Here is a 14211-nt window from a genome sequence, read left to right as displayed (position 1 = left end):
AAAGGTGGTGGTATGCTGAAACAGCTCTAAAACTAACAGAAAATGTCAGAGTCCACTTTTCCAGGTTAGGAAGCGCCATGGACATGCTAGATTACGATATGGCAAGTAAATGCTAGATTGCGAAATATCAGTTTCAAACGTTATGATGAGCCATATATACTGCGATGAATTATTTCATATAGGCGAAGGGCGACAATGTGGTGTGAACTCAGGGATATCTAGATATCTAGTTCTAGATATCCCTGTGTGAACGGAATCACGCCAACCCGCTACCTAAATTATATTCATCGATACTTTCGCGACGAAAATTCTGGGCTTTACTCTAATTTTATGGAAATTAAATGTTGGTACTTTATGAAAACAGCCCCGAAATTCCTCAGGCTCAGGCTATCTTTCTGATTGGAAGATTGAACTACTTCTACTTGAAAAACTGAAAATAGCGAAAAGTAAGTAAGTAGATCACAAAATATTATGAAGTAGAAGTAGCAAAAATCAAATCTACTTGAGTAAGTACCAGAAGTAGAGCAAAACTACTTGAGTACTTCGAAAAAGTAGAAGTACTTCGTTCCTGACCACCTCCGGTCAATATTGATTTGAGAATCTCAATACATTTGATGATGTATTATCCAGAGGGGTGCGATTTAAAAATCACATTTTCCTGTGCTCTGGTTAATAATTCGGAACTTTGCAATGTCCGATTGATTTTCGAAGTAGTGGGCGCTGTTACTAATATAGAAATATGTCAAAAACTTACCCGGCACTTATTTTTTGTCGCCCGACTCGCGCCGACAGGTGATCAAAGAGAAATTCCACCTCGGAAGCTCACACTCGCACAAGGAGAAGAAGGAACACCGGCTGGTCGCGTCCTCTATGAGCAGAAGTGCGTCGACGCTACCGACGCCGTCCAGTCTCGAGTCGGACGCCGTGGACGGGAAACGCGAAGACGACAAGATTAAGATGCTGTTCGGTGCCAACGTGAAGAGGAACGACAGTCTGCGGAAAAGCTTCAAAAAGGGTTCTTCTAAGATTTTTAAAAAGAAAAAATGAAACCGAGTTACATAACTGGGCGACAGGCGATCCTCTGTGAATGAGCTCTTATTTATTGTGATGCGTGTATGCGTTTTTCTTTCGACATCGATTATGCAACGTCCCGCTGTGTAGCTGCGCAATATTTTGAGCAATACAATCAGTTATCTGCTGATGCCGGTATTTACGCCGATATGTATATTTTAGACGCTTGCGCGGGTTTGGTTAGTGTATTTTTATCTTGCTGCCATTTGATGAGTGAGTTAAGGCGAATTACATGAGATGACTGTTACTCGATACTGTGTCCGAACATATGAGCCTGTCGTTATATGAATAAAATGATACTTAAATTTCAGACCATCCTTAGTATTGAAAAGATCGCGCGACCAGCCGTGTTTTAATATAGCATCATAATCAGGGGTTTAGTACTTCTACAGCAGTGCTTCTATCTTTGTGATATCGACATCGCTCGCAATCGCAACCCGGCTTCTTGGTCGGTAGATCGTGGGTTCAGTTCCCGGCCGAGTCAGGCCAAAGACTTGAACGTGAAACTGGTATTCGCGGCTTCTCAGCATTTCGGGATGGCACACATAACACGAAAGCCTAATGACAGTGTCGTGAAATCAATAACCTTTGAAGGTGAAAGGAGAACAAAAAAAGGAAGACCCTCCGCAACGCTGATGAACAATGTCCTTAATCGGAACGACGCAGACATCAGGACATTCTCGAAAGAAGCACTTTTAGGCGAAATTTAATTTATAATTGAAATCTTAGATACTCTCTTTTTCGATGTCTAAACAAAGACAGAGCTAGACCTATATATATTTGTAGGGTTACCATACGTCCTCCTTTAGGGTGATTTGTCCTCTTTTTTTTCAGGTTTTTGAAAAAATGTCCTCCTTTTTGAGATTTCGTGCTCTTTTTTTGAGAATTTCTGTTAAATGTAGGGCAAACTCGACTGAGATACAGTAAATCAGCACTGAAGTAACGCTCCGGTGGCTTTTCGGGAGCTGAGCAGGAAAGTTGAATTTTTTTTTAGTCGACAGTGAGAAAAATTTACCATTCTCTAACGATTTTCCTCCGGTATTCTAAGTTTGAAAATTTTGAAGAAGTGTCCTCCTTTCCCTATTCCAAAATATGGTAATCCTATATATGTGGAGGAGTAAAAGTTGGTGGTGCTGACTCGATAACCTTATACCTACCAAATGCTCTATTACGTGATTTACGCCTCCATTATAAAAAGTAGCCTACGTCCTCGGCGCAGACGAAATTAAAACACACTTCTCTACAGGGCTCCTCTCATTCTGTGTCGTTCGTTCTTGTAGTAGCGCATCTTTAAAAATGCTCATAGAAAGACGCGATGAAGTGCGTATGCACGGAATCGAATGAAAAGACAAAGGAAGGGCTTCTAATGAAAGACGGCCAAAAGATCAAGATCAAACTCTGTAACATCGGGCACCAGGCCGAGGTGGATGTAACTTGTCATTTTAACACTCTCCCATCTGCTTATTATTACATTGCACTGTGTATTGCGTATCGCGTTTTACTACAGATTAGTAACCTGCATCATCATTTTATGAATTTTTTTTATCAAACCAGTGCACCACGAGATTGTGATATAATGGAAAGGTTAGTAGTAGGTTAGTAAACTAGAATTTTGTACAATGCGTGTCTTCAGCATGTAGCTTCAGCATGTCTTCAGCAGCTGTAAATTACTATGATGATACGATATCGTTAACATTCGATAATGATGCATGCAGTATGCGATCTGTTCAGAGGGTACGGAGCGGAGGTGGCCACGACCTGGCTCAGTAGCGGAATAGGAACAGGATTTATTAGATTTTTAATGTAACCGGACTGGATCCGGATTTTGAATTTGCTTTGAATGTCGGATTTTATCAGGATTTTTTTCACTGGAAAATGACAAATTGGCTTGGTTCTAGCAGGATTATTTCGGACTCTGAATTGGAAATTGACTAGCCGTATTTTTACGGACTCTGAATTTCGAATTTTCTGCCGGAGCCGCATAGAGTGCGATTCCGAAAATTCGGTATCTGGCTCAGTGGTATCTGGCCATCTCTTTGGGATGAAGGCATTGATCCGAAACTTGTATTCATCAGAGCGTGAACGAATAACTCAAGTAGCAACAAGCGGTAGCGAGGTACGCTTAACTCATGCAGAATTTTGGTGACAGCAATTTTTATGGCTGGTTTTTCTCTGTTTTATTTTGATTCCATGGTTTATAGTGTAGCAAATGGATTCATATTGAAGTATAGAACTATTTAATATAAATATATATATATATTGCTTTAGACTCGTAAAATGGATCATAGCACTGCAAAATTCAGAAAATAGCAGCCACATGCTACTGCACGATTTTTCTATTATGCCTTTTTGTAACAAGATTATTTTTCCTGTAGTATTCATCAACCTGAGAAATATACCGTGATACTGATATTTAGATGACTAAAACTGGCATTTTCGAATCTTCCCCGTGAAGAAACGTAATGCACTGGTATTTGTCATCAGATTTATTCAAAACATGTAATTTAGCTGATTACGTAGCATATAATAATAATTGGCGATCCCACTGTGGAATATACATCGTACATAATGTATTCCTCGACTACGATTCGGGACCCCCTCTCCGATCCAAAGATCGCCGCACTGATGGCTACAATTAGTTCGACTGATGCAACGGAATCGAGTGGGGATCCAACAGAACTGAAGTTGCCGCCTGATACATTTGAGGATTTTCTAAAAGATGAATATATCGTAAGTGGGGGTGATTGCCAAAACAGAAAAACATTTTCAAGATGTGTTTTTGATGTGTCAATGTAGGATGAGTGGCCACAGAGATTGACTTCTGAAGGAAAACTTGATTTATCCGATATTGATCTGAAGAACTGGCAGAAAGATAATCTACTGGGAATAATAAAAGATTCAGTCCGTATCCTTTATCACAATCGTTTTGGCCTCTTGTGTTTTACTTATCTACAGCATCGACAGTAAGGATAAAGGCATATCCCCATCTGCCTTGTTTGCTGACATCATTGTATGTTAACCTCCTTGAGTCAGTTGTTCTTAGCTTTGGATGTGGAAATATTCGGCAACATTGAAAACGCCATGAATGATTATGAGGGGAAATTGAATGCGTTCTGCGATCATATTGTTTCGAATGAGGAATTGCCGTCACGATTCAAGGAGAATATGTTTCACGCCCCTAGGCAAGGTGAGTTTGACTTCTAAATATTATGTACTGTAAAAAAATAGTTTTTCTTTCCAGACTTCAACTGTTGTGACTTGGTCAATACCACATGGTAATATAAGAGAATAAAAATGTAACAGAGTGATATGCTTTAAAATTAATGCGTATATATATTAAGGAATATGGCTTTGTTTTATTGTATTCGCATCAAATACCATTCACAGTGAATTTTTGAAATCAAAGCATTGTTGTTGCATCATATTTTTTGAAGTAGAGCTTGGTGTTCTGTATTGCACTGAGTATTTCAATACCTTTCTATTTTTTGCTCTATAGTAATATCCTTGTACGATGTCTTGAAATGATCAATATGCAATACTGATAAATGAATGATTGATTGCAGCTACATGCAGTTTTACAGTCTGTCACAATGACAACTTGGTTTCATCCCCTGTTCTATATTATGCGTCCCTGTATACCATTCAAATATTGATTATGTTCTGTTTGAAGAATTGCTAATGGTGAACATGAGATCTCAATTATAGCACAGGCTATGGGAAATTGACTTCCTACATCTTTCGCCTGAACCAATCTTATAGCGAATACTTGCAGACCCCACAAATATATGCTTTTTAGAGTTCTTGGACAAAATCGCATCGTCAGATGGTATAATGCTTCACCACAGCAACAGGATAAAAGCGGTGGATGCCAAGCAAAGCATTGCTGAGGAGATGCAGGCACTGCGTAGTCAGAACATAGATGTGAGTAGTCTCAGTCTACATAGACTTCTGTGTTCTACTCAATTGCAACAGAATAGCTCTTGGTTCCGATTCAATAGTAAATTAAGTCAATATCATCCACTGCAGTACGTCAACTAACGTAACCAGCATCACATTCAATTCTCCTTTTGGCTCTCTTCGAAGTGCCTTGTACTTATAACGCCACAATGAGAAAATGGGGCAACTTCTTAGCAGAATAGATTCTTGCTACCACAATGTTTTGACATCTATTGCTCTTCCCTCAACCAGGGTGTAAGATAGGCCATATCACCATTAACAGGAAAATGATCAATGGTTAATGCTCATGTCCAAAGCAGTCATTTGTGATACTGGACTATGAGTGGAAGTAATTCCATAAATTTCTCAGAAAAATCGATTTCAAGAAAGAAAGAAGTAGAAAGGTCATAAAATTACCCAAGTAAGTAGTTTAAAGCAGTACATTAGGAGGAAGCGTCATATACCAATATTTGTCAATCGCTGGTGACAGCGTTCAAAATTACAAGATACATCTTTGCGACAACAAAGAATGACTAATGGCACCAAAAAAGCGATTTGATATTCGAAAATATATCAAGTGGGCTAACCGCGATGCAGCTCAGTGCAACATCCGTTAGTTATGATTTACCAATAAAAGCTGTGTGAAATATACATACGCTATTTTCTACTTGACAAAATCTGAAATGTAACAAGTAAGTCACTTGCCTTTAAAATTCAAAATTATAGAAGTCGAAGTAGTCAAAGAAACATATTCACTGGAGTAAGTGTTGGAAGTAGACGAAATCCTTCGCTTTAGGTACTCGGTAAAAAGTAGACGTACTTTGTTATGGACCGTGTCTGTCCTTGACCTGCAAGGTCCTTAAACTCAAACTCACCATTCTTGACCAAAAAGTGGTTTTGAAAAGGACCATAATGATAGTAAATTCAAAGTTATTATGGACCATCTATGTCATTGACCTGCATGGTTCTTAATTTTAAACGCACCCTTCTTTATCAAAAAGTGGTTTTGAGAAGGACCATTATGATCGTGAATTCAAAGTTATTGGGGCCGAAATCCACCATATTAGTCATTGATATCATGATAATCTGTTAGAAGTTGACGGAAAGCTATAAAATTTTACCGAACTACAAACCTAAATTCCTAATATTTTCTAGCCAATAACCAGATATAACTTCCAAGGCATCATGATGCCACGCTCCGTTTCATAGGTAACTGATGGTCAGAGTCACCACTAGCGTTGCCAGGGAGCAACGCCGACAGTCTGATGTGCTCAAAAAATCTTACGATGTTATAATTTTGTTGAGATCACGACCATTACGAAATGTTACGTACTATTAATAGCAACAAATTTTCACTCAAGTACGCCTCTTTTCCCGGATTCCGCGATGGCGAACTAACGGAGCTGCCCAGTCAATTAGAGACCCCGCAACTTCTCAACAAAGTGTCTCAAGCACAGGATTTCAGTGTAAGTAACGACATTGCGAGGCAAATAGCTCATAATCAACACTGCTCTCTGCGAGTTAATTTCCCTATGCTTAAATGTACCACCAACATTTGTACCCGCATCCTTAAAAACCCGTACTATAGTGTCGAGATTCCGATACGTGATCTCGAATCATTGTTGCACCATTGCGTGTTCATTTTCTCACAAGGCAGCGTATCTACATAGCCTCTCGCGACAATCTGATTAGAGCGGCTTTAACACTGTGTTTATAAGTTAGTTTATGTTGCTGATCCATGCAGCGTTGGATTTTATAGTTCGTGACCGCCTTTGTTCTCTGTTTACGCGCTCCCCAAGAGCGGTTAATCTCCATTACGCGACTATTCAACCTGAGTCGAAGTCGTTATGGTACGGCACGGGGTAAGGGCTGCTAAAGCGACGGTGTCGACACGCGAGCGTTATTCAATATATTTTTGTGTTGTTCTTGCTGACCTCATGCGTGGTTAGGGTTATGTAGGAGAGGATCGTCGCTGTAGGAGGTGAGAGAGAGAGAGAATCTTCATTCGTTCACATTACATATCAACATGAATTACACAACAAAATGTAACAGAGTGAAATGCGACATGCAAGGTATAGACGGGAGGCCCGAAATGACAGAGCCGAGCCATCCAGGACACGAGCAATTGTATCACAGTTGATGACTAATTAAAAAAATAAAATAAAAAAAGACCGAAATGCAAAACAACATACAGTATCTTGGATTCGAAATACAATGCAAATACAAGTTAGCGGTAGTTAGAGATCAGAAAATGAAAACATTGTTTTTTAAATGCACAAGAGGGAAATGTCTGCCCGAATTAAGTCACATCTACCCCGAGAATGTTATGTGCAGATCGTGTGCTGTGCTGTCATGAAACAGAACTGATAGCGACGCTGCAGCAGACGTTCCGAATATTGTCCCAAATCTACCAGATCTGGTCAAAGTAGTCGTCGTCGGTGCGCGAGTAGAAGTTTTTAAGTAAAGTGGTAAATTCAAAGTCACGTACAAGTAGAAGCAGTGATTTCCAAATAAGTAAATTCGTAAGTATTGTACGCTTGTTTTCACTAAAAATTCGAAAACGATTAAGAGGGGGTTGAAGTAGCTTAGTCTAAAATCCTAACCACTTTCTTTTCTATAGGCAACACTGGGCCTAGAAAACTTACTTGGATATTTATACTTCTACTCGTATCCCACTAGAAATTTACTACGTTACTCCTCAGCTATACTTGAGTTCTGCTGGTCATACACCATTATATATCATCACTTTGAAGAGTAAATTTCGAGCCAATTTTCCTAACATCAAAATAACGGTTCATAGTCAAGTATAAATTGCAATTAGTCCAATATTACTCTGCGTATAATCCCCCGCAAACTTGTTCATCAAGTGTTGGAATATATGAAGAGCTATGACATAACGACATAATAGTATGTTGTAGTAATGATATCCATTGTCACTTAATTTTAATGTATAGCACTCGCCAATATGCGTCTATCAATGCTGAAATAACCGACATAGAATCTAGAAGTCTATGTGTAATGTGTATATGCTTTATAATTGCCTGGTGGGATGGTGAGTTCCAGAGGTAGGGTAGCAACCTTTAAATTTTTGGTATAAGTAGCCTATTACTCGAGTGTTTTCGTTAGAGGTCGACCGATATTGATTTTTACAGGACGATACCGATACCGATATATCGACACACTCACAGGCCGATAACCGATATCATAGGCCGATATTATTATGGCAGAAGCAGAGAACAATTTCACCAAAAAATATTATATATTAGGCAAGATGGCACTTGTTCATGCCACAGAAAGCTGAACAACATACGAGAAAGCTGATATTGAAAAGAAATATTGCTTAATTGTGCACATTCGTTGAAAATTGGGATAACCCGAAAAGCAAAACGTGATACAGAATTGCAGATTAGTACAGAAAAGGTAGATTGTTATACAGGAAGCATAGTTTCTCTGCATGCTCACCCAGTTAAATTCGTCCTGCAAGTGTAAATCTGTCATATATCACTCTTTACGTCGTCGATTTCTTGAGATTGAGAAGACGGAGCATTGAATTTCCTATAGTTTTGAATTTTTTAAAATATAAAATATCGGCCTTCATAGGCCGATATCGATAATCGGGAAAGCTCTAAATATCGGCTTCGATAATCGGTCATTTCGATAATCGGTCGACCTCTAGTTTTCATGCGGCTCGCTTACTACTCTGAAGTTTGAAATGTGGCTCCGACATTCAAAAAGGCCCGGAACCACTGCCTAGGCCCAGGTGGGTGTCTGATTTCAAAGACTACACCACTTCGTTTCCACACCTTCCTATCTTTTAGTAGTATCGCAGTCTTGCGTTGTTTTGAAATGATGAACTTCTTAATAAATTGATACTGACTTACTTTGACCAGCTCTGGTTATGAATGCATTAACTGAATTCGACGTTTGAAAGGCAGCCGTGTTTCGTGTTTGATGAATATAAATAGGTCACTCACTGTAATGCCGCCATGTGACATTTTTACGTGACGCAATTTCGCACTTCATTTCTTTAATGGAACCCACATAACTGAAGTAATCTCTTTCTGAGGCGGCTGGGTTCATGTCGACACGCGGTCGTCACTTATTGCGGGATGTAGCCTACTACTACGTCATTTATCGTTGGGATCTTATGTTTCCGTTGTAATCCAAAAAAGACGAATATAGCAACTCGTATTCGATTAAAATGCGAGATAATTCTGTTTGTGGACGGTTTTAGACCGGCATCGCTCTCGCGATCAAACTTTAATGTTTTGCTTTCGCGCTAATGCATGCTAATAAGTCGTTTACACAAGCGTGGGGCGCCATTGAAAATAAGAATCATTCTTCGATAATTGCTGCGTATTGTATCGTTCATCGAAATTATATTTGTTGCGTTTCCTGTCTTTTAGAAAGGTTTTAACATATTTTGGAAAAAGATATTCTTATCGGAGGCTATGACGGCGCTGCTTCAAGACACATTCTGGTGGTTTTATTTGGAACATTTTGAGGTATGTTTTTCTGATTCCATTCAATTACTATACGTAATAGAACATTCAGAGACACTATCTTCTATGATCTATATCTATAACTAGGGATATAGGTAAACCGAGTAGCTGGTCTCTTCGATTCGTAGTCAAGTATTAAGCTCCAAGTCGAGTATTCGCGGGGAATTACAAAGATGTTTTGTGTCATCACAAATAACAACATAATAACAAAATTTTGCACAATTTTTTGTTGAGTAAAAATTTCCGTATATTGTGTTTTTCTATTCTAAACTCATCACTAAAATACTAAAATTTTGTCTGAAGTGTCCCTAGTCTTCGAGAGATGTCACTTTTTTCTGATTTTTCGTTTTACCCAAAATTTCCCTGTAACAATTCGCATAATTCCTCGTTCGATGTACAAGCCCACGAACAAAAAGGAGTAGCCTGGTAAGCTCAAATATCAGCTACCATAGATTATTCGGAAACGTTAACGAGCTTGAGCAAATGTATAGAAAGCAATCGACTCCACAATGTGCCGCTTCAAACCTAAAACTTAGTGATATATCTACAGCAGTGGCCCTAAACCGAGATTCACACGAATCCAAGGTGTTCGCTGATTTAGTCTCGGGGGTTCGCTGAAGGTCAAGATTCACAGCCGATCCGTAAAGCAGCAGCCACACTGATTTGCGATGAATTTTCATGATAATATATTAGTTTTGTGTGAAAACCTTGTTTTAGTGGTTATATTCTTTTAACACCGTTATTGACGTACAGCAGTTCGTATAGTTGTGCTTGTATCCTGTAATGATGTGTAATATGTATGATGGAGTTTGTTTTTGTTTTTGTGCCTTGGCGATAATTTGGGGTTCGCCGAAGGCTCACATATTAGGGTAAGAGTTAGCCAGATTAGTAAACGTTAAGAACCTCCTCCCCAGAGCTACCAGAACCTCAATATTTTCGATGTGTTCGTCATAATGTGGTTAACTATATGATATCTATTCAAACGTTCGACGCAGCACTTTCCACCTCCCCTCGCACACCCACGGTCAGCAATGCATAACCTTCGTCAGTTCGATAACACTCATGTCCTGAAATGTTACGTATATGCTTTATGTATGCGTGCCGAGCACACGTCAAGGTTCAAGAATGCGAATACGTCGTTTGTAAAAATTAATCAGATGCCGTTCACCATATGCAACGGTGTTGCACGGATTTGAAATTATTAACGCCTATAGTCAGTTTACGCAATAGAGAAATGCGGCAACATGGGCGCTGCGCGGGCGTAACATTGTGAATTTGTCGGTGACGTGTCGAAAATCTTTGATATACCGCGACGACGGTGAATGCATTGCGTATGATTTTCCTCTTCGGTGAAACGCTTGGCTTCCTCGACTAGTGTAGGAAGTTGTCAGAAGAATCTCATCATATCCAAAATGGGAGGATGACCGCAAATCACCGAAACGACATGATCATTGATTTAGGTTCTGATCACTAGTATAACTATTTTATCGTAATATTTACATGTGCAACAACAACCTCCTCCCCGACATATATAGTTTATCAGTAGGTTCTGCGCGATTCCAGGCGGGTCCTAATCGTGGTTCTCAACCAGGGCTCCATGAAGGTCAATCCGCACGCCCGACTCATACAGCAGGTATTACACTGATATGAAGTGAAAATTCATGATATTATTTGTTTTTGTCTGGAAATCATGTTTTATATAGTAATTTATTGGTTGTATAATGTGGTAGATTTTTTCTCGTAACTCAGCGAAAACTTTTGGGTTTGCCGAAGGCTTGCAGAGCAGCATAAGGGTTCGCCACCAGCTCAGTACCCACAGGTACGGATGCTTGGAAGATAGATTTTGAATGTTGAATAAACTTCATTTGGCATTTCGAAGTAAAAATATAAATGTTTTGACTAAATTAGAGTTACTTGTCTTATTGCAGTGCGCTTTCTCATACCGTAGAATAGTCATAAAAGCCACATAGAAATGAAGAGATTGTGGACGTTGTTGTTTATTGCACAAATTTTGGCACTTATCGCCTATTCGGGTCACTTGCACCACGGAAATGAATGTCGTAATGTTCATAATTCCCATGCTTCTCTCTCTCTCTCTCTCTCTCTCTTGCTTTCAATTTTCCAAGCTTTACTTCAATTCGTACGACATTGCACGAGGTCAGCGATCAAGAGCTCAGGTTAACGTCCGACAGACAGAACCATGACTGCGAGCCGATATTTGAACCAACAACCATTGGTGTCGTAAAGGTGACGCTTAGCACACCAAGCCACTGGCAATTTCCGTTTATTGTCATCTCGACAAAAATGCTACATCGAACAATCTAGTAGCCTGGTGATCAGAGAGCCCATCACTTTCACTCGGGCTTTTTCTCATTTGCAAGTCTACATCGTAACCCCTTTCACTCTGCATTGTCTGTCTATTCGTTGTAGAATGACACTACCGCACAAGATAAACTTTTCACGAGGATCGCCGCCACATACGTCACATTTTTCATGAGCATTCACAACGACTTCAGCGACAAATTTTTTCGCGTAAGTTTCAAACGGGAATATCCTCACATTGCCATGCAGTATTAGTATGGGATGCTAACCACCGGTGACATTTTTTTCTCTAGGTTTTTCCACGCTGTTTCGCGCAGTGCGTGTATCTCACGTTCAGGGAAGCGTATCCGGAGTCGAAGGAAAGGTTATCCGAACATTTTCTGACAGATATCTACACGACTATATCAGAATGGATGACAGGTATCCACGTATCTTTCTAAATGAAAAACTTTTTTGTTGTTGTTAATGAAAGACAAAGTATTTTCAGTGGATCTAAACCAGTGGTTCTTAACCTTTTTTCCTCCAGCGCCCCCTTTCAAAGATTATCGGGCTCCAGCGCCCCCCAACCTCATATTGCAAGGAATGTACCAAAGACAATGAGTAAGAGGGCGGGCCGTAACAGAACTTCGTCAACTCCCCTAAAAACGATTGCCTTGCGCACCCATAGCGTGATAAACCAAACTTCTGAGGGCTTCGCCCCAAGAACCCCGTAGCGTGATTTCGATGGTCAGTAAAGTTTGTGTGGCCTAGGCCTGGTCGCTTTAGGTGCCAAAATATTCTATAATGCATAAATGAATAGGTGGTATATAATTACATATATAAACTTTTTATCCTCTCAGCCCACGTAATCAGATTTACCAGTAGTGCTGAGCTGTTGTATTGGAAAATAAACGGCACGTAATTAATAATAAACATATTCGGGCGTGCCCGTAGGTACAATTAATTCGTTACCAGGGCCGTAACAGCACTTCGTCAGCCCCCCAAAAATATTGGTCTTGAGTCCCCCGTAGTGAGATGAACCAAACTTCCGGGGGCTCCGCCCCCAGAGCCCCCTTCGGCTATCCGCTATTTGTTGATACTGGTCATCTACATTGGGTGTGCATTTACTGAGCCAGATATTCTCGCCTAGACGCGCCAAGCGCGAAAAATTTCAATAATTATTGATTGAATTGGTCAATATGATCGGGAAGTGCATATATATTAATATCAATTTTTATCCTTTCTCTGCTCACGTAAACATATTTACCGGTAGAGCTGAGTGATGACGTGTGATTGAAATGGTAGGACCCCTCAATAATAATTATACATCTTAGGGCGTATACCCGTTGGCAGGAACGAAACGATACTTCGTCAGGCCCGCCAAAAAAACTTGGGTCTTGGGCTTCCATAGGGTGATAAACCGACCGCCCCCCCCCCATCACGTTATTCGCTTTTGCCACGAAATCAGCTGTACTGTTTAAGCGAGACAGTGCGAAGCGCGAAAATTTTCGATAATTCACGATAAAATCGGTCAATAAGATCGGCAATTGCATATATATTGCTATCAATTTCTTGTCCTCTCTGCTCACGTTACCAGATTTACCGGTAGAGCTGAGTGAGGTGCAATGTTCCATCTAAGCTGCGCACGTGCGCAGTGCTGACACGGTCTCTGCGCACAAAAAATCTACGTTGCGCACAACAAATCCGAAGTTATGACCTTTTTTTAGTCGTTACGCAGTGTTGTCCAAGGGTCTGCGCAGTGAGTTTGTGAGTGTGCGCAGACTCGTCAAAACGTAGAGGGAACATTGTGAGGTGTCTTGGAAACTGTAGGGCCCGTAAGTAATAATTAAACATAGCCGGGCGGGCGGACCCGTTGATATGACTTCGTAGCATGATGTTTTTTCGTGACCTCCTGTCTGCTATATCAAAAAATATAGAATCGCCCAACAGGGATATCGCCCAACGGGGATATCTAGTTCTATATATCCCTGTCGTCCAATCGTACTAAACTAAAAGACGCACACGATTTCAAATTGGTATTTCTTCACTGGCATATTATTTTTCCCTGCCAGATGGAATTCGTCTTCTGAGGTTCAGATTGCCAAGACAGGAACATTCGGTGCCAGTCATTTATAGGCGCCTATGGACAATTAAACTTATATGTCTTTTGCAGGCTATAAATAACTAAGTTTTCGGTGTTAATTCGCTCTGAATATACTCATTAAGGATATGTCCTACTACCACATCATCTACTGCGAAGCCATTTTTCTCCAGCGCCCCCCATACCGCCCCCCTGAGCCCAGCGCCCCCCATATCGCCCCCTGAGCGTTTCCGCCCCCCTTCAAAATCGCCAGCGCCCCCTGGGGGGCGCTGGAGGCAAGGTTAAGAACCACTGATCTAA

General features: G+C 40.4%; 2 protein-coding genes across 11 annotated transcripts in view; both read left to right on the top strand.

Moving 5' to 3' along the window:
• LOC145433630 (bridge-like lipid transfer protein family member 2) overlaps positions 1-1381 on the top strand; it is a 38978-nt gene extending 37597 nt beyond the window's left edge. For all 10 annotated transcript variants that reach the window (XM_080310780.1, XM_080310777.1, XM_080310783.1 and 7 more), the window contains one exon: positions 793-1381. In XM_080310780.1, coding sequence (XP_080166906.1) covers positions 793-1047 — 255 coding nt within the window. In that variant the 3' untranslated portion in view covers positions 1048-1381. The remainder of the gene's footprint in view (positions 1-792) is intronic.
• A 2144-nt stretch (positions 1382-3525) lies between these two features.
• LOC145433625 (protein FAM227B-like) overlaps positions 3526-14211 on the top strand; it is an 86501-nt gene continuing 75815 nt past the window's right edge. The window contains exons 1-8 of the mRNA XM_080310772.1: positions 3526-3801; positions 3868-3976; positions 4115-4258; positions 4868-4992; positions 6369-6473; positions 9414-9512; positions 11940-12041; positions 12125-12251. Of these exons, the coding sequence (XP_080166898.1) occupies positions 3640-3801; positions 3868-3976; positions 4115-4258; positions 4868-4992; positions 6369-6473; positions 9414-9512; positions 11940-12041; positions 12125-12251 (973 nt within the window). The 5' untranslated portion in view covers positions 3526-3639. The remainder of the gene's footprint in view (positions 3802-3867; positions 3977-4114; positions 4259-4867; positions 4993-6368; positions 6474-9413; positions 9513-11939; positions 12042-12124; positions 12252-14211) is intronic.

The sequence above is a fragment of the Botryllus schlosseri genome, chromosome 2, assembly GCF_051294905.1.
Source record: "Botryllus schlosseri isolate E-star chromosome 2, Bs_hap1, whole genome shotgun sequence".
In the NCBI taxonomy this organism is placed as follows: domain Eukaryota; kingdom Metazoa; phylum Chordata; class Ascidiacea; order Stolidobranchia; family Styelidae; genus Botryllus; species Botryllus schlosseri.
The sequence above is the reverse complement of the archived record's forward strand: the minus strand, read 5'-3'. Positions and strand labels throughout refer to the sequence as shown.